We start from the raw sequence: 26,834 nt of genomic DNA, 5'->3' as shown, positions 1-26,834 counted from the left end.
AGAGAGGACTGCAAAAATTGGCTGACTGTGATGACTTGTGGGGCTCAACATAAAAAATCGTGTTCTTGGTGACAGAACGCCTCGAGGGCGTGTGACCAATTTTCTCGGAATGCACCAGGTCATCAAAACACTCAGAAGCTAAGCAGGTTTGAGCCCGGCTAGTGCATGGATGAGTAACCACCGTGTACAAGAGGGCAGGGGCAATGCGGTGTGGTAGGAGAAGGCAGTACAGGAAAGTTCATTGTTGTAGCGTTCTTCTACGCTCCCACTTCATACGCACCTCCATTCTCACCAACCCGCACTGACCGGCGCGATGAAATGTGTTCAAATAACGCACACGGACCGCTCGGCATGGGGAGGCATTCATCCCGCAGTTGATCGACGTAAAAGAACAGCGGATTAACATGATGGGGGCAGAGAGAGAGAGAGAAGTTGGTGTTGGAAAAAATGTTTCAGAGTAAAGCCGGAAGTGAGCACCACTGTGTTGAGGAGCACACTACCTGCCACTGCTGACGTAAACATTCCATTTCTAACCACAGCGGGACTGCCAAGTCCATTGGAGAGATTGCTGAGATTTGCTTTCATAGACGTTCTTCAGCTCCTCAAACGTGACTAAAACAACGGTCTCTTAGAGATGATGCACTGATTCATGTTGAATTATTAACCTCACGATGCATCATCGTGTGTGCGTGCACATGTAAGAATAATATTTGTTTTGGTGAAATCGTATACGTATGTTGCATGTCATGGGATCGTGTAACCCTCGCAGCAGCCACTAGTGGCCGATACATTCACCACAATTTTATATATAAAAGAAGAATAGATTATTTAATCAATTCGCGACCCTGAATTGTGACAATTCATTGAATTTGCCTGGTGAGTTGGGATGGGGGCAGAGGGTTGGGGGATACACCACGGAATAAATGTTTGCTTTCTAACCTTAGGCCTTCACCCAGCAGTGGATCGATCATAGCTGCTGATGACGGTGTAGTAAATGTGGCTTTGGGAAGTACGACAAGGACTCAACAGTACCGTGGAACTTGTGCTGTGTAAGACATTACATTCATAATCATTGTAAACATCCTGCATGTGTATTCCGTGTATACATGGTACTGTGTTTGCGCGCACACATCGTGTACGTGGCGACATGGACACCGTGGAATATTGAGGAGAGTTGTAAATAAAGCGGTGTTCGAAGAAAGACAAAAGTTGTCCGAGTGAAATCGAACGCTACATATCTACCCGATCCAAATTCACATTGGTCCGGTGGATCTTTGCACCGCTTACCATATATACGCGTAAACATATACAAAGCATTTACAAAAAAATATTGAAGGTACAATTCACGCCAGCGTAAATATGCACATGGAAATAAAATGGTCCGCACCTAGAGAATAAAATGTTTCTTGCCAAAATAATCCTGCGGACCCACCCGAAGTGAGACCTGGGCTGGAGGGCCCACCGTGGGCTCCCTGGATGCGCTGAATGGAGCTCTCCTGCGCGTCTCACTTCATTTTGATTCATTCTTGCTCGAAAGGTTTCATTGACTTGCGACGGACGCCTTTTAAGGGACGTACGAAAGGCGTGCCCGTTGTGTAGATCAGGAAGCCGATTCACTGGAGGAGCGGCGCTTGACGTCACCTTGCGGGTGCCCCTTTCTCTGACGCGGGGCCACGCGCCACGCGTTGCCGTGACGTCGATAACACAAACGGCGTGAAATAAGGGAAAACAACAGCAAAGGTGGCAAACAAAATAAACGTTCTGATATTATTTTAATGTGACCATCACTAAGGGATTCGGGTACGACGGTGTTTCACCTTATTAGTTGGCTGTGTCGGGTGGTGGTGGGTTTAACGACACATTTTAATATTTACGCGATCTAAACCACACACCTCTGTTATGGATGAACTGCTTCGTTTTGCAAGTCGTCAGACTGGACGAAACGTTTGCGTTTCGTCCAGTCTGACAGGGTGACTGTAGCTGTGACACACAGCTACAGTTACCCTGTGTGACACACAGCTACAGTCACCCTGTGTGACACACAGCTACAGTCACCCTGTGTGACACACAGCTACAGTCACGTGACACACAGTTACAGTCACCCTGTGTGACACACAGCTACAGTCACGTGACACACAGCTACAGTCACCCTGTGTCACACTGCTAGTCACCCTGTGTGTCACACTGCTACAGTCACCCTGTGTGAATTGTCTTGCAATTAACGTCAAGCTGCAAACGTTTCGTCCACTCTGACGACTTGCAAAACGATGCAGTTCATCCATAACAGAGGTGTGTGGGTTAGATCGCGTAAATATCTAAATGTCGTTAAACTCGCCACCACCCGACACAGCCAACAAGTAAGGTAAAACACCGTCGTACACGAATCCTTTAGTGATGGTCACATTAAAATAATATCAGAACGTTTATTTTGTTTGCCACCTTTGCTGTTGTTTTCCATTATTTCACGCCGTGTGTTATCGACGTCACGGCAACGCATGGCGTGTGGCCCCGCGTCAGAGAAAGGGGCACCCGCAAGGTGACGTCAAGCGCCGCTCCTCCAGTGAATCGGCTTCCTGATCTACACAACGGGCACGCCTTTCGTACGTCCCTTAAAAGGCGTCCGTCACAAGGCAATGATACCTTTGGAGCAAGAATTCATCAAATTGAAGTGAGACGCGCAGGAGAGCTCCATTCAGCGCATCCAGGGAGCCCACGGTGGGCCCTCCAGCCCAGGTCTCACTTCGGGTGGGTCCGCAGGATTATTTTGGCAATAAACATTTTATTCTCTAGGTGCGGACCATTTTATTTACATGTGTATATTTACGCGTGTAGGGTGCGAAAGAAGATTCAATGTAACATGGGGGACTCACAGACGACCCGTAGACTCATAGATTCACCCATAAACTCACAACAGACACCCACACACAACAGACACCCACACACAACAGACACCCACACACAACAGACACCCATGGGTGAGTCTATGAGTCTACGGGTCGTCTGTGAGTCCCCCATGTCACGTCGAAACTTCTTTCGCACCCTAAAGCCGAGTGTGCGGTGCAACATCGGGGAGGTGATGGGGATTCGCCTCCCCGTGGAGAGGCAACAGGCGGAGTCCACGCCTCGTTGCCATGTCGTCATCTCCCGGCGAGCCAGGGGGGGTCGCGTGGCTCGTCGTCGATTGACGCCCACCGTGAAGGGAGTTGGCACAGCATCGTTTGTGGGGGCAGACGCCCACCTCCCCACTCCCCGTGAGCAGGCAGGGCGCGACATCCACCCCCTCAACTCCCCCCTCCTCCTCCTCGTTGGCCACCTCTCGCCAGGCCCCCGCCGATCGAGTGATCACCCCCCCCCCCCGCACCAGCTCCAAGGGACATCTCTACACGGCCGGCTCACCGCCGCCGGTGTTCTCCCGCGCACGCCGAGCGCTAAACAAAGAAATCGGCTGCTGCTGTGTCAGTAACACGCGCGCACCTCCTGGGATTAAGGCCTAATCCGCGTGCCCGCAATGCTAACTGAAAATAACTGGCGGCAGTATGAATATGTAGTGGAGTAGGAAGGTGTGTAGTGCAAACAGCGTGATTACATGATAACACAGACAGTACGGGTTATGTTGGGTCAGCCTGTAGCGAAGGCAAATACAGTGCAGGTTATGTTAGGGCAATTAAGCTGGGAGAGCCAAGGATGGCTGTGATTGGCTGGAGCTGTTGTTAAGGCTAGAGTGGCGCCTAAAGGTCTGGGTAAGAAACAGGTGCGAACGACGCAGAGCGTCGTTGGGGCACGGACTAATTAATTGGGGAGTAATGAGAGCGGGGATAAATTGGGAAGTCGGGAATTGGAGCGAGGTTGTTGAAGTTGGAGAGCTTGGAGTCAGCAGCGGGGAATTGAAGGGTAGAGAACTTGGCGACAGAGTTGGAGGGACAGAGTTGGAGAGACAGAGTTGGAGACGGAGCTTGGAAACAGCGTAGCGATAGCGGAGCTGAAGAAGAGAAGCAGCCAGCAGTGGCGAGAGCGTAGCGATAGCGGAGCTGAACAGAGACGAAGCAGTTAGCAGTGGAGAGAGCATAGTGACGGTGATAGCGGAGAGCGGAGACGAAGAAGTTAGCGGCGGAGTAAGCGCAGTAATCGTGGGGAGTGGAGAGACAAAGGTGGCGAGCGAGTCGAGTGAAGCACGGCGAGTGAGCCGTGGCGACATGGATACTGTGAAATATTGAGGGCATGTGGAGAGTTGTAAATAAAGCGGTGTTCAAAGAAAGACAAAAGTTGTCCGAGTGAAATCGAACACTACAAATATGCACACCCCCCCCCCCCCACCGTGGATAAGCCTTAATCCGCTGTGCACAGGTGCTAATGCAAGCGGGAAAGGAACGGCTGGGACCAGGCTATGGGGCAACGCCTCACCGTTAACGTGAATGCTACTGTGCGAACGCGCTGCGTTAGGCGCGCTGTGCAACAACACGCACGCGAGCACGGCCGCTCCGTGTGCTGCAGTACACGGAGCGCCTCACGCGCACCGCGCTCAAATCACTCGCACGGCGCTGCAGACGCGCGTCTCACACACCACGCCGAAACCCTCACGTAAACCGTAGCGGGTCGTAGAGATGGCGATCTACGCGCACAGCGGTGGAGTGGATTTAGCGCACCCCGAACCCCACCTTAATCGCTCACGCTGCGCTGCAGACGCGCGTCTTCTACACACACACACACCGCGCGATACCCCGTGTAACCAGTTGCGGTCGTATAGACGTTAATAGATGTGTAGTGATGGTAGCGTCACTACTGCGTACACACGCACACGTGTGACGTCACTATGCGGGGGAGCGTCACTACTACGCCGGTCTACACACACACACATGACGTCATCCCGGCTGGAGGCGGGAATGACGTCAGGGCCGGTTCTGGACTCGGGAGGCCACGAGGGTGGTGTGAGGTCGTGGCCCTCTCTGTGACCCCGGCTGGACACGTGACTGGACCCCAGTGGGGGCCGGGGGCCTAGGGGGCACCTTGGGGGGCATGTGGACAGCAGGGGGGGGGGGGGCTTCGAGAGGGTTCTCGAAGGGAGGCGTGGCCGGGGCGGAGCCCGGGCATGCCGAGGCCCATATAAGCAGCCTCCTCACGAGCTTCGAGGCTGCCCGTATCAAGAATGAAGATGCATCGTGAAGACGCCAAGAAGAGATCCGTGTGTAGGTCCCAGCCGGAGGACTCTAGGATAGCGGTAGACGTGTTGTAAGTCCCGCCAAGACAGGAGGCTGTACCTCCCTAGGGTATCTGAGAAGTGTGTGTTAGCTAGAGTAAGTCGGTGGTCACCACCCTATGCGTAATGTAAGAGCTAACTGTTTGTGTTCATTAATAAATAAGTGTTGCCTCCCAAGAAGTTGTGTGTGCACCTAATTCGAATCCACTACAGATGCGCACCTCACACACCAACCCCGCGCCGACACCCTGCAGCCCCGCGCTCGCTCTCTCACGCACCCCGCCCCCCGCACGCAGTCGCTCCACTCAAAAATCACAGATACCACGCCGAAGTTCGCCCACACGCGCACACAGAAATCGCACCGCACCGATCTTCTGAACTGAAGTTTATTAATGACGCGTCTAAAGAAAACCCTGTGCGGCCCTGTAGTAAATATTCCACGAGCAGCGTGTAGCCTATCCCTATTCAATCCCTGGGTGTACCCCCCACACTCTACTTCTCAACTCGCAGATGCACTCACGGTGTCGCACGGAAGCTGCGGGAGTCGGAGGGACGATGATCCAAGAGGTCTCCGCCTGGGGTAGAGTCGTAGCGGCGCTCGCCAGCGTCCCTCGGACGCCGCGAGCGGCCGGGAGTCAGACTGGGGTGGCTGGATGGCTGGAGAACCACCTGAACGTTTTTTCACCTCCCTCCCTTTGACGCCCTGGGAATCCGAAGATCCAGGGTCACGTGGTGTTATCCTGCGCAGACCAATCGAGCGCCTACATTTCGATTTTAAACCGATGTTCCCGCCCTTACCTGGAGCGTGACTTTCCGTTGCGCCTTGACCCATTGTCTACGCACCCCTCCTCCCCACCCCCTCCTCCCCACCCGGTCCTCCCTACCCGGTCCTCCCCACCCCGCGGCGTGGCTAGGAACTTCCCTCCCACCTCCACGTCTGCGCTGCCAGCGGAGTGTTCTGCCCTCGAGGCCCCATCTCCCGTGTTGCGTGCGCTTCATTGCGGCCAGCCTGTAAATCACTATGCGCCCCTGCGACTTTTTAAAGCTGATTTTAGGGGGGGCCGCCGTGTAATCCGGCCTGGGGGGGGGGGGGTCAGCCAATCTCCTGGCAATGGGAAACCGGGGGACATCCCTGCTAGGGGCCCTTCGGATGAAAGCCCGTGGGCCAGGCCTCCCCCTTCGAGACCCTACGTGAGTGTGTGTTTAGTGGGAGTGTGCGTACGTTCGTGTGGAGGGGTGCGAGGGGATGGTGGCGCCGGCGGAGTTGCTCCGTTGCTGTGGCACCACGGTATCTATGGAATTGATAGTCATATCTATTGACTATAGTATTATCAGCTGACTATAGCAGTGTCTGCTTACTCTATAACAGTATTTAATTACTCTAAAGTAGCATCTACTCTGCAGCAGTATCTACCGACTCAACAGTAGTATATACCGACTCTATTGCAGTTAACTTCTTACTCAGAGTACCGTGGTGAGGCCTAGTCTCGTGCAGAGCCCCCGGCCTCGCCTAGATTGCCCAGCCGGCCGAGGTGGCACCTTGGCAGGCTGGGGCTGGGCTGCCACATCACGCTGCATAACATACCAAGCACAGATTCAATTTTCAAAATCGGCCCTCAAGCTGGAACAGATGCCTCAATTTATTGAAATGCACTTTACTTTTTTCAAATACAGCAACCCCCCCCCCCCTCCCACCATCCCCGATCCTGTTAAAGCCATGCATTGTACTACATTACGGACAAAGTTTAGAGGAATCTAAAGCAATGCAGTAAAAATTCAACGAAGCAATGTTGTAAAGCTAACAGTTGGCCAACTTAATTATTTGCCGGCCATTTCACCACAGCGAATGCACCGATATAAATTCCGCAACATTTAATGCTGCCTTGTGAAATACAAACAAAACTCAATTAAATTGTCATGTCCATGCTCATTACAGCTTAAGACCGGTCGCACAAAATAACCAATTTTAGGAGACAATTAAAGCTTTAAAGTTAAGTCCGACTTTACAGAAATGTTTTACCACACCCATTAGACTAAAGTTTAAAACTATACTTACAATTATAAATGTGTAAAGTGTTCAACTAAACGAGGTGTGTATCTTATTTACACACCATAGACATTAAAAGAATCGCATATCAATTAACACAACCCACATACAGTCCTTGCACTACCCCTCTACGTAACGTTTCTTCAGACCCAACAAATTTTAACTTTTTAAATCAAGCAAACCCCCAATATATGTACACTCTGGGAGGAAGTTCTCTGCAACCTGCAACAACAAAAGCAAGCATTGCCGACATCAAGAAGCAAAACCAACAGATCATCGTCGACCCCACAAAGGGCTCCATTCTCATTTGGAGAATTTGGTTTGCGTGGTCACGATTTAGGCCAAGATTTGGTGACAAGGTGCCTCTCTAAACCATCCAATTCCCTTCGTCAATCTCTAAAATTGGGCACGAGAGCGTTGCCAACCAACTCCATTTGAAAGAAACTACTCTACATTTGTATTTTACCAGGTAAGGCCCACGGAGCTATGCAGCGCTCTTTCCGGAGAGACATGGCCACTGTTCTGCCCCACGGCAGATATGGGGCTGTGTTTACACAGGAACTTCCTGATATGATGGTGTCGAGTTTGGTCACGTGACCTGGAAGTGACGCGTTAAGGGTCTCGAAGCGACGAGGCAAGGCAGGGGTGTCAGTCATTACAAAGAGTACAAAATGGAGGCACAATTAGCATCTCAGCGAAGACGGGAGCATCTGCTCATTGTGGGACTTTAAGAATCATTGTCTGCAAGTTAGTTTATCTCCATATATAAAAGGCAAAGTTGTGAATGTGTGCCTGTTCAAAATGTTTAGCATACTTCCCGACTTGCAACCAACTGGAAATTGGCCATGTGGGTACTTACCAGACTGTACACCACGCAAAAATGATAAAAAAATACACTTTTTTTTTAGGGGGGGGGCGGGGAGCTCAATAATGTATAGATTTTTTGCACGGCAAGTGAGCTGTGGCGTCAAATCTGTCACGTGACCCTCGCATGTGGAAGCGTAACGCATTGCAGTGTAGTGGTTAGCGTTGTTTGTGTGTGTATGTGTCTGTGTGTGTGTCTGTGTGTGTGTGTATCTGTGTGTATCTGTGTGTGTGTGTGTAAGCGTAACGCATTGTAGTGTAGTGGTTAGCGCTACGCTGCGCTACGAACCCGGCGACCCGAGTTCGATTCCCGCTCACGGCCACCAAACGAGTAACTGCTTGGGTGTCAACATCGCCACTGGGGAGATAAAGGCGGCAGGGCGTGCTGCTGGCCACCAAACCCCTTCGTGTTCTTATAATTACTGGGACTCCTGTTATGTTAGGATTGCCGTTATAATGCTGTAAATGCCTTTATAATGCTGTTAAATTGTTACGATAAATATGGAGGCCTGGTTAACAACGAAGCCTACCACTTGCATTATTGTGAATAGTTGTTTGTAATTAGATAAGTCGAGCCAGACTTGTGCCCATGTAACTTTAATGCATTCTTGAGAGCAAGGATGAAGATGTATCTCGTCTACAGTTCAGTGTTATGTGCAGCAGCGCTGTACATTTGGGCTGCAGTATGGTGATTACCCAAAGTGACCTTATTGAACATAGTAGCTTATTCTCTTGTTGTAGAGCTATTCAGTGCTAATGTAGGTGCCTGGTCCATCCAGGACCTATGATTGAGATTCATGTTGTCCAAGACAATGTTATGATGTTGCAGTGTTAATTAATTATATTGATATTGCAAGTATTAACAGATGCTCTATTTTGTGCTGTGTTTTCCCATGAGTTTTATGTCGTTCTATTCGTTAAATACGTTGGAGTCGGATGGTCACCCTGGCTCTGAAGGTTTACTACTCGGACAGTGATGCAACGCAGCGTAGTGAGGCCGAGACAGCCACCACAAATGGATAGCTCAACGAAGTGGCTTATCGTGTAGACATTTATAGCAGCAAAATACTCTAAAACGCATGCTTTTAAAAACGTGGGAGGGAAAAAAAAACAGAGGACCCGGAGAAAAATCCACATGACCACGGGGAGAACTTGCAAACTCCAAATATGCAGCAGGCGTCGGGGTTGGGATGGAACCCCAGACCTCCTGCTGCATACCAGGCAAAGTGAGTTAACATCTCCTAGCCACCGTGGCATCCAAATAGAATCGTCAAGAGGACATTCTGACACTTGAAGAAAACCTGTACCAATCTTGGCCATAACCATTCTTGTACCTCTTGATCTTCCAAACACGTGTAGAGGTGTTACGGGAGGGTGACACGCGGTTGTATAACGGTGGCCACAAACACGTCCGCTACGGTCACCACCCTGGGGGGCTGTGGGGGATGCTGTGATCACTCCCAGCCCCGCCCCTCAGTGAGAGACAGTATAAAAGGTGGGACCCGGGGAGCTGAGAGGCAGTCCAACTCAAGCAAGATGAAGAGCCAGTGAAGAACGAAGATTGACTAGCCAGACCCTGGAACTCCTTTGATTCGCTGACCTTCTGAGGGCCGGGCAAAGCAAGCCAGGGTGCGACACCGGAGCCGCGAGGGCCAATGTCCCTCTGAGGGCCGGACTCGTGTGGCTGGTGATCGGGACCTGCGCCGAAGCTGGGCCAGGTCAGATAGCCTCCCGGGAGAGGAACAGGATAGAGGGAACCAGGGAGCTAGCGTGGGCTAAAGCTCGGGGAACGTTTCCCTCTATAAAGTACGGGTGAAGAGGCCGTTACCTCTTCAAGTATAAGACTCGCAACTGTAACAGAAGTGTCTGTAATAAATACGTGTTGCCTCAAGTAAACAGTCTCCGACGTCAATAAGGCCACTACACATGTAGCCCTCCAGCAGGTCAGATCGTACAAAAGCATTAAATTTGGCATGCGATTGATCGATAAAAAAAATCTAGTCATGTTTAAGATTTTATATAAATGATGATTGAGAAGTTTTTCACGATATAATATGCAAATTATATTATGTGAGCAAATGCGGTAGTGTACCCATACTCTTTGGTTCTATTCGGTAAAGTCACTCCAGCGCTGTCCTCGAGACAGCCTGATCCCTTCACCGAGAAGATGGTTTCAAATTAAGCAACCATTGGAAAGATGTTCTAAATCGAACTAAACATTAAACTAATTTTCAATGGTACAGTATATTTTTCAAGTAGTGGTACCCCAAACTTTCGCAGCTCTTAAAAATTCCCCATTCACACCATCAATAGGTAAACTCCCCCCCCCCCCCCGCCAAACGGCATGTTCACCCGCACGTACACCACCTCTATGCTAAGTTGGCCAATCAAATGCTAATTTTTATGCTAATTCCTTTGTCAAGGCACCTTGTTTCCTCGCACACAGCTTAAAGGTCGCGGTCTGAGCGTGGCTGTGTTTCACTCCAGCGCTGTCCTCGAGACAGCCTGATCCCTTCACCCGATGAAGGCCGCTTGTGTTGTGGCCGAAACGTCGTGATTTTTGTTGTTTTATTTTTTACCTACGTGACTTTACCGAATAGAACCAAAGAGTATGGATCCTTGCAGTCACGAAAGCTTTAAATCTAGAAGTGTACCCATGGCTACAACCACGAGAAGGCGAGTAGAGTCAAGGACGTAATGAATGGGAAGAGGAATAGAAAGGGGTAGAGCAGAAAAATGGAAAAATGGGATCAGAGACAATACCTTAAAAGGGTCTCTCTATCATCCTCCACGGAGCAGGGTATTTTCACAGGGGGGGGGGGTTTTGGGGGCAGAGGGTAAGGGATTCAGCAGGGATGGCCACACAAGTCACGTGACTTCCTCAGGGAGGCACGAGCAGATTCTCGATATTTTTGTTTTGCAGCTTAACGGGAGTGCAGGAGCGGGAGCTGCCCTTACCTGCACGTGCTCCTCCTCATCATCATCTGTCTAGGCCTGCACCTTGGCTGGCAGAGGAGACCGCACCCCTGCTTTGGGCATGCCCGGCCGCCCGTCCCCACCCCACAGGGTCCGGCGGTTGAGCCAGGACGCGTGGCCCCAACTGTGCCAGAAGCGGCGATTGCGCGCGGCCGGGAGGTTCTCCCCGAACGTCTGCATGTTCAAGCGCTGCTCCTCCGCCAACGTCACGCGGCAGTTCCTTACAAGATGGAAGGAAGGGGGTGGCGGGGGTTGTGAGCACAGCTGGTGCATCTTGCCAGTCATCTCAGTCTATCCATGGCCACCTGGGGTCTGTCCCATGACCTCCTGTCAGCGAGCCTTCGACATTCCACGTGTACCTTCACCGAGCAGTGAATGGCGCGTGTTGGTATTGGAGGTGGAGGGAGGAGATAAAGATGCAGTGCTACAACTTCTTGCTCGTGCCACTACTACTGGCAGAAGGGCCACAGTAAGTCACTCATTTTCATTTTGGCAAATATCGCAGTTTTTACACCGGCACACGAAAAATGCCTGCCACTTGTAAAACACGTCACGGGATTCTTTGAATGTTCCCTGCCAAGCAGCAGGCGTACATCCCGGTTAATGCGCCCGCAGTATTATAAATCAGAGCAGCCACTAGATTTGCACTGCGAATAGTTTTGTTGTTACGCGACAACGACTCTGTCTGACGCTCCGAGCAGTGGCTCACCCCACACCATGTTGAAGAGTGGCCTGTGGATGACGATAGATCACGGTACTACAGAATTGCTCGAGTGAACGCTAAACCCTACATTAGAGGTTCCCTGCACGGTTCCACACCATCCTGCGTTTTAGAGAAATGTTCGCCTCGTGCCCAGTCAAATAATTACACGGTTCTTCCTCTTATTTTCGAGCTAGGATTTTTTCCCGAATCAAGCGCAACACCGCAATTCACGCGGCATGCATTTTCTGCGCAGAGTAATTAAAGTTAACGTCACACATTTGCAACGCCCCAAAGTTTCCAGATATTCAGGAGGCGTAGTCAACCGCATACGAGTGAGAAGGCAGCCAGCAACGGCACCAACAATTGCCCGAGATCTGTCATCCTATATTAGGATGGTTAGGCCAACTCCATTTGTGAGTTTTTATTACACGAGGGACGAAACCAAAGAAAACCCACACGTGCAAAGGTGGGAGAGTGAATGGGGGGGGAACAGCAACCCCATCTCCGTACAGATGGAGATGAATCAACATGCTGTACTGCTACCTCCTGGCAAGTCGGTGCACATGGCAGAAGATTGTGAACCACCAACCCGTTGCCTCCTCCAGGCGCTGTATATAAAGGTGTGCCGCCACCACTGCCCGTCCGAGACCATCAACCCCGCGATGAGCAAGGAGACCCAATTAAAAATCACAAGTGGCAGAAATGCCATTACCTGCCGCCATCTTTGGAAATGTTGTCAAAGAAGCATCTTGTTTTGTCGTAGAAGCATTTGTCAGGAAACACGGCAGAGCTCCTGCTGGGACCCCTCTGCATGTCTGCAGCACAAAGGGAGACGTCAATGTCAGAAACTAATTAAGGGATGGCCTGGACAATTAAAGACAAAGATCCCCACCCCGTTTCGCTTCAGACTATCGGGGCAAGTGCTCTTAGTGAGTGGCACCCCGAGGCCGGCACGGCACACGAAGGCATGGGTGGGCCTAGCACCATGCCCGGCCACCTTCGTCTCCCTCATGGCGATGGCTGAGGTGAGCCACTAGAGGGGGGCGACGGTACAGATTTGTTGAACCAAACTTTTCAACAGAAACCGCCGTGGCAGCAGTGGCAACAGGCCACCGTGATGGACGCTCGTGGAGATTGCTCCTCGTGAACAAAAATTGTCAAAAGTGCATCATGGTCCTAAAGGGACCAACATTTAGCACAGGGGATTCTCCAAAATTTTTTACCATTTGTTAAAATACAACCATTTACCAATGCGAGTCAGGGCTAAAACAATAAGACCATAAACTTTGCATTATATTTCAGGCCCATCAAGCTATATGGCTCTTTTTCAGAAGAGACCTGGCCACAAATGATAGCTCAACGAAGTGGCTTATTACATGAAAATTTCTGGCAGGTAAACTCCAATAAGTGCACGTTGATTCTAAAATGTGGAGGGAAAAACCGGATGACTCAGAGAAAACAGGTTTTTTTGGGTTAGATCGTGATCCAACCCAAAAAAAAATCTATCATGGATGATATTGGTCGCAAAAGCCTACATGTTCAACCGACCCAGAGAAAAATCCACACTACCACGGGGAGAGAGACGCATGCAAACTCCAAATATACAATGGTCAGGGTTTTGGTGAAACCCACGAGGCAAGGTAGCCCCCCCCCCACAGCCGCCTAATAATTTGTTGGCACAAGAGAGGCGGTGTAATACAAATCCACTGTTGCACTGCACATCCATGCTTTACATTATCCAAGCTCCACTCTTTCTGCAACCCACACCTGACCAGAGTGATGCGAGGCCCTCACCCACAAGTGCAGTGACAGCCAAGCTTAATAAAGGCTGTCACATGCGGAGAGTTTCTCAAGTTATCATTCCTCACGATTACTCTAACTCGTATGAAAAAAAGGGCCTAATATAAATGTCCACATAAGCTACTTCATTGAGCTATCATTTGTGCCCAGGTCGCTTCTGAAAAAGCGAATAGCTCAGTGATCTTTACCTGGTAAGACAAGATTAGTTGATTTTTATTTTTTCAAGCGATTTGTTCACTTGACCTATAGACTGTGCACTCCCATCGTGTTTTTGTATTGTATGTTGTTACATTCTGACCCGCCCCTACTGAACATCTGTGGACAAAAAAACCTTTGTAGCGCATCGAAATCCCCCAGTGGACAAATAAATATTCTGATTCTAAAAGGAGACATCCCACAGGAGTGGTGGTGGTGGTGTGAAACCGGGTCCCTCAAAGTGCTCCTTTTAATAAAAAAAAGGTCCACCACCTTCTCTTTGCTTGGCCTTGTTGTTCTGGAACTCCTTGTCCAGCTCCTCGCGGTCCAGCTGTGCGTTGCTGCTCTCAAAGTCAAACTCCGCCTGAAACTCATCGCCCAGGTTCAGGGCCTGTGCCTTCTGGGGGCGCCCATGGCGGCTCGAGCCTGCGGGGAGAGAAAAATAAACGGCAGCTCGGTTTGTGATCCACCAACGCCGCGGTGGTGGCGGTGGTGAGATGTTAACTACCTAACCTGGTACGCAAGAGCTCGTGGGTTCTATCCCGACCCCCTGCTGTATACTTGGAAGTTTGCATGTTCTCCCCAAATGTGAAACATTTCCTGCAAACTTTCTCCATTGGAATAATGCATCAATGAGTACACCCTGCTGCAAAGAAAAAAACACTTTTGCTGGACCCTCATGGACAAATGTGAGTCTCTTACTTTCGACCCAGGTTTCCTGGGTAAATATTCACGACCATAAAAAAATAGCGCACCGGCTGCCCGGTATTCAGGTCGGCACCAGCGGCCAAGAATCTGTTATTCTCTCCGCCCTCTGCACATGTTCAAAAGGCCATTGCCAAAGTCCAGGCTAATGCACCGCGTCGCCTTTGAGGCAACGTCAGTGATAAAAGTGGCAAGGGGTTTTTGCCTTCCCACCGCGATTTACAAAGCCCCACGACGAATGCGTCCACAAAAGCTGTGCACGGCGAGCCTTCAATACGCAAACGCATTAATTAGTCTCCGTCGGTACGAGACGCCGACTGTAAATTGGGACACGTTGCTTCAAAACGAACTTACAAATTTGATGAAAAGATTAATGACGGCATGGGGGGGTGGCGGGTGGGGAGGGCGAACACCACCCACACCACCCGTAGCCGTACCTGCAATCTGCTTCACGGGGGCCCTCCGCCACCGCCGCCGCCGCCGGGGCGCCGTCTGCACCCCCCGCTCCACCGTGCCGCTCTTCCTCGCCGGCTGCTGCGGCGTGGCGTTGACGCGCGCAGCGGCCGCGCCGGCCGTGGGCGCTGCCGCACCTGTGGGCGATGGGCACAGCCGGCGCGCACCCACCGGTCGTCTCGGTTCGTCAGCCCGTCGGGGGGGGGCCACGTGGGACCCTCCCGGTGCGTCCCGGCAACGACCGGCGACACTTCATCTGGCACGGGCGCCGTGGTGACGTCACCGTCACTTAGTGGCGAAAGGCGGCTGTTGGTATTATGGGGCGGGGGGGGGCGTTCTACAACAGCTGTGTGGGCAAGACACAAGTGCCATAGCCCTCCATCACCCATCGTGGTGTCAGTGTCATCATCATCATCATTACCACCACCACCCCTCCCCCCCTATCGTTCCTCACGACTGCAGGTCACACGTTTGTGTTGTCACCAGGCAGAGGGGCTCACCGCACACAAATCCCAGCGTATCCGAGCGTGCCATTTTTACGTCGCTTCGAGCGAGGCCGTCAAAACCGCACAGATCACTCAGCGGCCAAGCGCAGCGTTTGCCGACCACCCCGTTTGCGTCTCCAACATTTTCGAAAAGGAAACTCCGCTTTCATTTGCTCTTGATGCAACCAATTGCCATAGCCACGTAGGTAAAAAATAAAATAACAAAAATCACGTTTCGGCCACAACACAAGCGGCCTTCCTCAGGTGAAGGGACGAGACTGTCTGGAAGACAGCGCTGTCCTCCAGACAGTCTCGTCCCTTCACCTGAGGAAGGCCGCTTGTGTTGTGGCCGAAACGTCGTGATTTTTGTTATTTTATTTTTTACCTACGTGACTTCACCCAATAGAACCAAAGAGTATGGATCCTAGCAGTCACAAACGCTTTAAATCTAGAATTGCCATAGCACCACCATTCATATATTTTGTCAAAAATGATTATTTTGCACGGGTTTAAAATATAAAAATATTAGCACACGTTTGTCGTTAGGGGCGTTTGCGCGCAACTTTTATGGGTCGGGCAGCATTACATTGGGGGGGTGTTAACATTAATAAACGAGACGGTGGAACGAGGGTCACCGGGGCTCTTGTCCACAAGCCACGGCATACTTCACGACTCGTCCTCCCGCCTGCAGAGGGAGGCCTCGGCTGCACCAACACGGACGGCACGAGGATTCACGACGCTTCCGTTAAAGTCGGTGGCTGTTGTAACCTTTGCCGCAGCCTTGCAACCCCTTTGGTTCCCAATCGTTCACAAACAACGTGCAACGTCAACAGACGTAAGGGGTTTGATGAAACAAAGCGGTTGCACTCGGCCCGCGCGCCCGCACCCAATCTGTATTTCGATGATATACCTTCGAAAGAAATCCCCAGAAAGGGGATCTTGCAACCCCCAAGGGGTGCGTGCACCCCTGGGTTAAGAACCACTGGGCGAGACGATCGTGGGGTAACACAGTAATATCAATTTACAACTCACACCCCTTTCACGTCGTCGCTTTATTATGAACACCGCTAACACAATTTACGTCGGTGACAGCATCGATCCTTTCTCGTATCCCCATCGCCTCTTGCTTCACCTACCCTGTAAACTACCCTGTGGTGTTGCGCGCATGACGACATGTACTGTGCTTTCGATAACAAAATACATTATTGATGTACGGTATTTTGGGAAAAAATTGCTTAAATTTACGTCGCACATTTCAGGAACGCATCACCAATGTAAATTGGGGTACTGCTCTACAATGCCCAATGTTCTGCTACACCATCTGCCACCCAACAAATTAAATTTGTCACCTGGAGCACCACACCAATTTATGTGGTTTCGGCAAACCAGAATGTTGAAAAAAACCAAAAAAAACAATCATATTTCCGTACGACGTCTCATTGGACATTACAAAATCGGGCATCAGGTGTTTGGTAAAAGATGCAGGTGGAGATCCGATCAGAAATCCTCTCTTCTCTCAATACCCAGCCAGTGAACAGGGTGGCCACAACCTCAGCACCACGATAGCACCTCGTTGAGATCAATATAGCAAGTTGCCTCTGGCAACCTCGTTTCTCACAAAACCACAGATTTTAAAAAAGAAAGTCTTCGTTCATCATCGCCATGGAGAAATGCATCGTGCAGGACCTTGAAGCCGCAATTAAATTTTGTTGGTGCAAATCTTAATTGGGTTAAGTTGTGGAAGAGGGGTAATTTTAAAACGTTTTTATTTTTTATCAGGCAAGACACCGAGCTATATTTGCACTTTTTCAGAAGCCACTTTACCACAAATGATCGTTGAATAAAGCGGCTTTCTTGATAAACGCCGTTATTGCAAACAACAAAACCCATTTAGTACCACATTTGTATTATCTCGTGGTAGAAGAGTGGCTCTCGCACAACTACGAACCCAACGACGCAAAAAATAACTCGATTCTCAGCCATATCACGAGCGAAATATATCCAAATCGGTGGCTGGCTCCCCACCTTCCCATTCACCACAACCGCACAAGTGAAGCGTGGCAGGTGAAATAACCACCCCGCATGACAAGACAGCGCGGCCTTCGCCGAGCAGTTCATTGACAGGGCACCAAATAATAACGCTTTAAATGACGGGTTATTTTGAAAAGGCGACAATTTAAAATACAATCACTGGGTATCACCATCAAGCGCAAAGTAAAAACAAAAATGCTCGTCCGCATGCACTACACATTATCATCATCATCGAGCTGTCATACACAGAGCCTTTTATTTTCCTGCATGCGCTTACGGAAATAATTCCATGAAGATAGCTGTAACTCAACTGCGTTCAATTAAGATCGCATTGAAATCACGCAGTTGCCTCTAAACGAGCAAAAGGCGAAAACGACCCGAGGCAAGGCCACTGGGCAACGGAAACCACGTGGCATTAAGAGGGCAAAGGTGCAGCCCTGCAGTGCCGATGTTTACCGCACACCGCACCCCCCCCCTCCCGTACCCACAGCTCCTCCGTACGCAGGCTGCACGAAGGGACGGTGCCCGACCGCTGTGGCCCAGGCGTCGTGCCGCGCGTGGCCCGGGTGGCCGCCCGTGGCACCGCGGGGGGGTCCGGTCGGCGTGCCCGGCGCGGAGTGGCAGCTCGCCGCCGCTCCGATACCGCACGTGTGGCAGCGAGTGGCGGCCCCCCCCGGGGTGCCCGGCGAGGACTGGACGGGGGGTGAGGGTGGGTTAGGCAGCGATTAGAACAAATCACGATGGACGACGTACGCATGTCAAACTTCTTATGCACCTTCTTGGTTCTTTCGGTAAAGTCACCACCACGTAGAAGGGAAACAATAAAATAATAAAAATATAAAACTTTAAAATTCTCAGGACGTTTCGACTGCAACACAAGCAATCATCATCAGGTGTAAAAACCACAGCAAGACATTTTTTTTTTAAAGTGGCAGGTTTTTTTTTAACGTTAGCACCACGGAGAGCGATTTGGCAGTTATTCAGATGGACGAGTCCATCTATGTTCGGAAAAGAGGAGGGGGGAGTCGAAAATGATGGATGCGGTCTGAAAGCCACCGTAAGCGTGAACAATTTATCAAATCCTTCCAATGATTGCTAAGCCAGAATTCCTTCCTCTCGGTTGAAATTGTCTCTGTGTTTGTATATGTGGATAGCCTCATGAACGAATCTCTCATGGTAGCCAGATGGCTTACAGAGAACCTCTGTAAGCCATCAGGCTACCATGAGAGATTCTCCCGTTTCGGTCTTAGGAGGAGGGATAATTGCGATGTCATCACCCGAGAGCCAATCAGGTGTCAAGGGTTGCGCAATTCAGCCACTGGCACGCTGGCACCCGGGCTCGGATCTTGGTAGCCTCTTCCATCTCCTCCTCCTCAACCTGTAAAAACCCTCCACAGCTACCACTGTTAGCTAACTATTGTAACTCTCAAATGCAACTTTCATCAAGCCCCCCGAGTGTGAAGTGCAGTCTCCAACCTCGTATTCTCCACCATCTCTGGCTTCCTCGATTCCAGTGCCGTGAAGGGAAAATTTGCCCGAAATGCGGCCGATCAGCGTTGACTTTTTTTTCCACATTTTGTCAACATGTTGCCAAAGATGTCCCTTAAAGTCTTAACGGACGTTCGGGGCAAGTGCAGTGCGAGCAACTACGAGGCCGGCAAAGCACACGGAGGAGGTGGGGAAGCCAGACCCACGCCCGACCGCCTTCTCCCCAGTGGCGATGTTTATACATCGCACCAGGTGCTCATTGGATAGATCTCAGGAAAAGCCCGGGACCGTTTCAGATAATCGTCACCTGGCGTTGGCCGTAAGTGGGAATCAAACCCCGGTGGGTCGTAGGCGGGTTTGTGGTGCAGCGCATCAACCACTGTGCCACCGCTCCCCTAAACCATGGCACCGCTGCAGTGGCAAGATGTTAACTACCTCGCCTGGAGTACAATAGGTCGTGGGGTTTGATCCAGACCCCCGACGCCTGCATATTTTTGGAGTTTTCAACGTCCTCCCCCGTGGTCACGTGGATTTTTCTGGGTCATCCAGTTTCTACCTCCACGTTTTAGAACCGACGTGCATTTGGAGTATTTGGCTGCTGGAAATGTCCACACGATAAGCCGCTTCGTTGAGCAAATCATTTGTGGCCGGGTCGCTTCTGAAAAGAGAGTTAAGTAGCTCGGTGGGCCTCACATGGTACAATAAATAAAGAGTTTAATGGTAAAGAGCGGCTGCACCTCTCACCTGCACCATGGCCACGTCGTGGTGCAGAGTGGACAGCATGTACTCGCACGGGGTCAAGTCCTTGATCTCGCTGATGCGAAAGGCGATGTGTTCGAAGACCTCCTCGCGAGGGGCAATGGGACGGTCGGCGGGGCGCCCCTCCGTCCCGCGCAAGCGCACTGCGCGCACACAAAGACGCCCGCCGCCGGTACAGACCTCCACGTACCCGTTTGGTCAAGCGTTGTTACGGTCGAGAGCACCTATGCAGGTCGGAGCAGGTGCGTGGTTGTGGGTTTTGGGCGCCACTGTGGTGAGACGTTAACTACCTCGCCTGGTATATATCGAAGGTCATGCGTTTCATCCCAACCCTGACAACACCTGCTGTATATTTGGAGTCAGCGAGGTTTTCTCTTCCCATGGGTCGAGCGGATTCCCCCCCCCCCTCCAGGTCTTTCGATAAGCCACTTCGTTGCGTTACCTACCATTTGTGGGGAGGTCACTTCTGAAAGAGCGATATAGTAAGTGGGCCTTACCCGCAACATAAACAATTCTTTAAAATAGTTTCTAGCTGGTTCAGCTACCTTCATCCTCCCCAGTGCTGATTTAATCATCTTTTTTACTTACACACCACACCAGGTAACTTCACTTGAAGGCAGTCTACCTACGCGAAAACCAGAATGTGTTGGGATACAAGGCCACCACCGACGACGTTGTCTGTAGCCAGGAATCAAATCTAGCTCGCGGGGTTCCGAGCTGCACACATTTCTCAACTCTGCAAGCCATGCAAGCCAAAAATTGAGATTCATTTATTTCCTGTAACAAGCTGTATTAAATATTCTTGTTTCTTTCGGTAAAGTCACGTAGAAAGGAAATAATAAAAATAAAACATAATAAAATAAAAATGAAATGTATTTTATTTTTATTTAAATAAAATTAAAATGAAATTTATTTTATATGTATTTTATTTTATTATGTCTTAGCTGTATTAAAACCAATAGCCCGTCATCCATAAGCCATATGCCTGCAGGTATTGAATGTTTATGGGTATCAACATCACAAATCCCTATCATCACTGTCGCAAAGAAGAAGTTCTCCATTGTGCCAATTTAATCCCGACAGGTGCCGTTGACCCAAATCTGTGAATCCGTTTAGAGTATTTGGCGGCTAAACGTTCCCACGCGCTAAGCCACTTCGTTGCGTTACCTACCATTTGTGGGCAGGTCGCTTCTGAAAGAGCGATATAGTAAGTGGGCCTTACTCGCAACCTAAACAATTCTTTAAAATAGTTTCTAGCTGGTTCAGCTACCTTCATCCTCCCCAGTGCTGATTTAATAATCTTTTTCACTTACACACCGCACCAGGTAACTTCACTTGAAGGCAGTCTACCTACGCGAAGCCCAGAATGTGTTGGGATACAAAGCCACCACCGACGACGTTGTCTGTAGCCAGGAATCAAATCTAGCTCGCGGGGTTTCGAGCTGCACACATTTCTCAACTCTGCAAGCCAAAAATTAAGATTCATTTATTTCCTGCAACAAGCTGTATTAAATATTCTTGTTTCTTTCAATAAAGTCACATAGAAGGGAAATAATAAAATAATAAAAATAAAACATTAACTCAAAATGAAATTTATTTTATTTAAATAAAATATAAATGAAATTTATTTTATATGTATTTTATTTTATTACGTCTTAGCTGTATTAAAACCAATAGCCTGTCAACCATTAGCCATATGCCTGCAGGTATTGAATGTTTATGGGTATCAACATCACAAATCGCTATCATCACCGTCGCAAAGAAGAAGTTCTCCATTGTGCCAATTTAATCCCGACAGGTGCCGTTGGCCCAAATCTGTGAATGAAGGCAAAAATGAATGTGGAACATTTCCAAATTAACTGTTTTGGGGCCGTCCAGAAATGACGTCACGCACCTGGGGGGGGGGGGGTCAGACATTTGTGACGATGTGTGACGACTGGGGGGGGAGTTTGATAAATGTGACGTCACATCAAAATGCGCAACTTTAAATATAGACAACACGTTCCACCTAATTAGACTTTTTAATGTTTTCTCCGACAAGATCAGAGTGCAGCGGCACATTAAATACGCACTACAATGACAACAATAGTTTAAAGCGATTTGAAGCGTGTTTTATTTTGGCGGGGGGGGGAGGGGGCAGAGCTTTGTGACGTCATATTTGAGGGCGGGGGTCAAAAAAATCGTTCAAAATCGCGTGACGTCATTTATGGACGGCCCCTTATGCGGCACCCTGCCGGGCTCTTTGGCCGGGTCACGCGCCGTCTGTGACCAGCCGCGTCTCATTGCCCTGTGACTACCGACCCGACTTCAACACTTGATTTTTGCACACAGCGTTTTAATACGTTTTTTTTGTGTGGAATATTTGCTGGTTTATTCCAGAATGTTTCTGTTACGCGTCGTCGCTTTAAGATGTTCTGTGTTCAAATTTTGTTTGTTGCGGTTGCACCCGACTTAAGAGCCGCATGGCTCACAGGGGTATACCTAATAAATGAAACTTGAAACTTGAACACGCGCACGCACCGAAACCACGAACTTGTTCAGGTCAACGGGGTTAATCGCGCGTTCGTGTTGGCATAGCTGTCAACCCCTTATCAGTGCCCCTAGATTGTTACAGATCAATTCAAACCCTGATTGGTCACCCCCTGCCCTTATAAATATCAACGTTTAGCCAACGAGGTCCCGTCGCAAGGGAGAAACGCAAACAGACGGACGAAACAATGTGTGCCCGTATTGAAACGGCTGTGCACCCAATAACCTTCGTTGAAAAATACTTGAAACCACTGCGACCCAGAATCAGCAAGAACAACCTCAGAACATTCGTGATTAAGCGGGTGACGAGTTGAAGAACTTTGCCCCAGCACAGCTAGAGGCGCCGGCCATAAATGATGTCGCGCGATTTTGGACGATTTTTGCCACCCCCCCCCCCCAAAAAAAAAATATAAAACACGCTTCAAATCTCTTTAAACTATTATCATTGTAGTGCGTATTTAATGTGGCGCTGCACTCCGATGTTGAAGGTGAAAACATTTATTAACAAGTCTATTTGATTAAGTAGAACGTTTCGATTTAAAGCTTTCGTGACTGCAGGGATTCATCTCATTGGCTCTTTCGGTAAAGTCACGTAGAATGGAAATAAAATAATAAAAATAAAACATAATCAAATAACATTTTATTTTATTAAAAAATAAGTAAAAAATAATAATAAAACATTATACAATTTTATTAAAAATAAAATGTTATTGCTTTATTTTTATTATTTTATTTCCATTCTACGTGACTTTACCGAAAGAACCAAGAAGATAAGTAGAACGTGTTGTCTATATTTAAAGTTGTGAATTTTGATGTGACGTCACATTTCTCAACTCCCCACCGCCCCTCGTCACACATCGTCACAAATGTCTGACCCCCACGTGACGCATCAATGGCTGTCATTTTAAACATTTCTGGGCAATTCCCACTGAGATTAAGGACTCTCTTACAAATCCAGGTTAATTGAAAACACAAAAGTACATACAGCAATCCAATACAATCATGATTTCATTTATTTCTTTTCATTTATTTTATTTATTTTTTTCACCTACGTGACTTTACCGAAAAAAAACAAAGACTATCTTATTTTTAGTTTTTTCGGTAAAGTCACGTTGAAGAGAAACAACAAAATAACAAAAAATATATAAAACAATAAAAAATTCTCACGACGTTTCGACCATAACTCAAACGGTCATCATCAGGTGTGTCGGTTTGCATAAATTTATTTTGAAAACGGCATATTTATTTATTTATATAAAAATAACGTTTGCGTCACGCGCAACGATTGGCTGTTTGCCAGGACTAGTCCATCTATTTTTTGAAAAGAGGAGGGGGGAGACGAAATTTGTTTTTATGTATGCTGTCTGAAAGCCACTGTAAGCGTGAACAATCAATCAAGAACTGAAATGATTTATCAAATCTTTCCAATGATTGCTAAGATAGAATCCATCTTCTCGGTTGAAATTGTCTCTGTGTTTGTATATGTGGATAGCCTCATGAACGAATCTCTCATGGAAGCCAGATGGCTTACAAAGAACCTCCGTCTTGGAAAAGTCAATGGCATGTGAGCCTACTGAATTAGAACAATGATCTGCTACGGCCGAGGTGTTGGTCCTACCGTGTTTAAGGTCTGCTTTATGTTCACGAATGCGGTCCGAGATATGGCGTTTGGTTTCTCCAATGTAACTACTACCACAGAGGCAACTTAGTTTGTAGACACCAGGGTATTGTATGTCCGGAATCACATCTTTTACAGACGGAACCAGATCACGGATTTTATGTAATGTGTTGAAACGGACCTGGATCTTGTGTTTATTCAAGATTTTGGAGATCTTTTTTGTGATCCCAGCAATGTAGGGTAAAGTGATGGTTTTGAAAGGCTCCTCAAGAGGGTTCTTCTTCATGGTTTGAGTGATAGCTTTGCGGATTGTATAGTCGGAGTAACCATTAGCCCTAAGAGCTTGGTGTACGTGCTTGAGTTCACTGCTTATGTGTTCCTGGTCGGATATGCATTGGGCTCTATGATACAGAGTCTTGATGAGAGAATTCTTCTGTGATGGATGGTGGTGGGAATCCGGTTTCAGATAAGCATCCGTATGGGTAGCTTTCCTGTAGACAGAGTGGCTCATTGAACCATCAGGTCTCTTTTTAATTAGGACATCCAAAAAAGGTATCTTGCCATCTATTTCGACTTCCATGGTAAATCTGATGGCTGGGTGTATGGAATTGATGTGGTCGAAGAATTGGTCTAGAGCAGGCCGGCCATGTGGCCAGATGACAAAAGTGTCATCCACGTACCTCTTCCATAAGGTTGGGCGCAGAGTGGCAGTCTGGATGGCGTCAGTCTCAAATTTCTCCATGAAAATGTTAGCTATAACTGGAGAAAGGGGGGAGCCCATTGGGGTGCCCTCAGTTTGTTTGTAGAAAGTTCCATTCCAAGTGAAGTATGTATTGGTTAAACAGTGTCTCACCAGGGGGGGTACCTCAGTGTTTAGTCCTTGATGAACCAAGTCTTCAATGATTGCAATGGTGTCAGGTACAGGAACCTTGGTGAATAAGGAAACTACATCAAAACTGATGGTTCAATGAGCCACTCTGTCTACAGGAAAGCTACCCATACGGATGCTTATCTGAAACCGGATTCCCACCACCATCCATCACAGAAGAATTCTCTCATCAAGACTCTGTATCATAGAGCCCAATGCATATCCGACCAGGAACACATAAGCAGTGAACTCAAGCACGTACACCAAGCTCTTAGGGCTAATGGTTACTCCGACTATACAATCCGCAAAGCTATCACTCAAACCATGAAGAAGAACCCTCTTGAGGAGCCTTTCAAAACCATCACTTTACCCTACATTGCTGGGATCACAAAAAAGATCTCCAAAATCTTGAATAAACACAAGATCCAGGTCCGTTTCAACACATTACATAAAATCCGTGATCTGGTTCCGTCTGTAAAAGATGTGATTCCGGACATACAATACCCTGGTGTCTACAAACTAAGTTGCCTCTGTGGTAGTAGTTACATTGGAGAAACCAAACGCCATATCTCGGACCGCATTCGTGAACATAAAGCAGACCTTAAACACGGTAGGACCAACACCTCGGCCGTAGCAGATCATTGTTCTAATTCAGTAGGCTCACATGCCATTGACTTTTCCAAGACGGAGGTTCTTTGTAAGCCATCTGGCTTCCATGAGAGATTCGTTCATGAGGCTATCCACATATACAAACACAGAGACAATTTCAACCGAGAAGATGGATTCTATCTTAGCAATCATTGGAAAGATTTGATAAATCATTTCAGTTCTTGATTGATTGTTCACGCTTACAGTGGCTTTCAGACAGCATACATAAAAACAAATTTCGTCTCCCCCCTCCTCTTTTCAAAAAATAGATGGACTAGTCCTGGCAAACAGCCAATCGTTGCGCGTGACGCAAACGTTATTTTTATATAAATAAATAAATATGCCGTTTTCAAAATAAATTTATGCAAACCGACACACCTGATGATGACCGTTTGAGTTATGGTCGAAACGTCGTGAGAATTTTTTATTGTTTTATATATTTTTTGTTATTTTGTTGTTTCTCTTCAACGTGACTTTACCGAAAAAACTAAGAATATGAATTACTGCAGTCACGAAAGCTTTAAATCAAAACTATCTTATTTGTCGTTTGAGCATCTTAACACCTCCTGTTTGATTGCCCTGAAAAGGGTCAAACCCCTCTTTAATACCCCCCCATACATTGACCCCACGACACTCACACCAATCTGTCCAGAAGGCGGCAACGTCGCCGACACGTTCACCTCCTCCTGGCAAACTTTCCCCAGCCCCAAGGCCTCCTCCTCCTCCTCCTGCTGCTGCTGCTGCCGCTGCCCGAGCGAGTCGCCTGTTAGGACGACTCAAGCGGCTTCATTAAACCCCTAACCCGCAGCTTCGGGGTGTCCACAGTCGCCCCGTGAACCACCCCCCACCCCCCAGTGCGTAACCTTTCGCCAAGACGACGGTGGAGTCGTCCGTGTTGATGTCACAGAGGATGCCCTCGTAGCGGATGCCCGCCATGGAGAGCAAGCTCATCCTGACGCCCATGCAGGCCGCCCAAGTGGCCATGGTCGCCGGCTCTGGCTACGGGCGACGAGAGGGGCTGGTGGGGCCGCCTTGGTGGGGCCGGGCAGGAGGAGGGGGGGGAAGGAGGAAACTTGGCCCGGATCGCGAGACGACGACGATGATGATGATGGTGGTGGTGTTGGTGGTGTTGATGGTGGTGGTGTTGATGGTGGTGGTGTTGATGATGGTGGTGGTGTTGGTGGTGTTGATGATGATGGTGTTGTTGATGATGGTGTTGATGATGGTGATGATGGTGGTGTTGATGGTGTTGATGGTGGTGGTGTTGATGATGGTGGTGGTGTTGATGATGATGGTGATGATGATGGTGGTGTTGATGGTGGTGTTTATGATGATGGTGTTGTTGTTAATGGTGATGTTGATGGTGTTGATGATGATGGTGATGATGGTGGTGTTGTTGATGATGGTGATGATGATGGTGGTGTTAATGATGGTGGTGTTTATGATGATGATGGTGTTGTTGTTGATGGTG

The 26,834-nt window shown here is 48.8% G+C and overlaps 1 protein-coding gene across 2 annotated transcripts; it reads right to left on the bottom strand.

Annotated features, from left to right (window-relative positions):
- Window positions 1-6,805: 6,805 nt before the first annotated feature.
- LOC116937267 (protein LSM14 homolog B-like) lies at window positions 6,806-26,430 on the bottom strand. 2 transcript variants are annotated; one of them, XM_076060668.1, is made up of 8 exons: window positions 26,227-26,430; window positions 19,686-19,843; window positions 17,938-18,145; window positions 14,922-15,074; window positions 14,053-14,205; window positions 12,497-12,599; window positions 11,064-11,301; window positions 6,806-7,463 (listed from the first exon to the last, which is right to left on the bottom strand). In XM_076060668.1, exons 1-7 carry the CDS (start codon window positions 26,345-26,347, stop codon window positions 11,094-11,096), a joined length of 1,104 nt encoding a protein of 367 aa, XP_075916783.1. In that variant the 5' UTR covers window positions 26,348-26,430; the 3' UTR covers window positions 6,806-7,463; window positions 11,064-11,093. The 2 variants fall into 2 exon arrangements, with proteins under 2 accessions (XP_075916783.1, XP_075916782.1); XM_076060667.1 differs by having other exon boundaries at window positions 26,212-26,347.
- Between the last annotated feature and the right edge of the window lie 404 nt (window positions 26,431-26,834).

Source organism: Petromyzon marinus, unplaced genomic scaffold, assembly GCF_048934315.1.
Source record: "Petromyzon marinus isolate PM22_M1 ecotype Great Lakes invasive population unplaced genomic scaffold, UKy_Petmar_22M1.pri1.0 PM_G_Scaffold_208, whole genome shotgun sequence".
Classification (NCBI taxonomy): domain Eukaryota; kingdom Metazoa; phylum Chordata; class Hyperoartia; order Petromyzontiformes; family Petromyzontidae; genus Petromyzon; species Petromyzon marinus.
The sequence above is the reverse complement of the archived record's forward strand: the minus strand, read 5'-3'. Positions and strand labels throughout refer to the sequence as shown.

What these genes read in the sequence shown, in the direction of transcription:
- LOC116937267 (XM_076060667.1), bottom strand. Translation starts at nt 26,347, where the DNA reads ATGGCCACTTGGGCGGCCTGCATGGGCGTCAGGATGAGCTTGCTCTCC. An exon ending in ACGACGTGGCCATGGTGCAG is followed by an intron (nt 18,146 to 19,685) that starts GTGAGAGGTGCA and finishes CCCCCCGTCCAG; the next exon opens with TCCTCGCCGGGCACCCCGGG. An exon ending in TGCGTACGGAGGAGCTGTGG is followed by an intron (nt 15,075 to 17,937) that starts GTACGGGAGGGG and finishes CATCGCCCACAG; the next exon opens with GTGCGGCAGCGCCCACGGCC.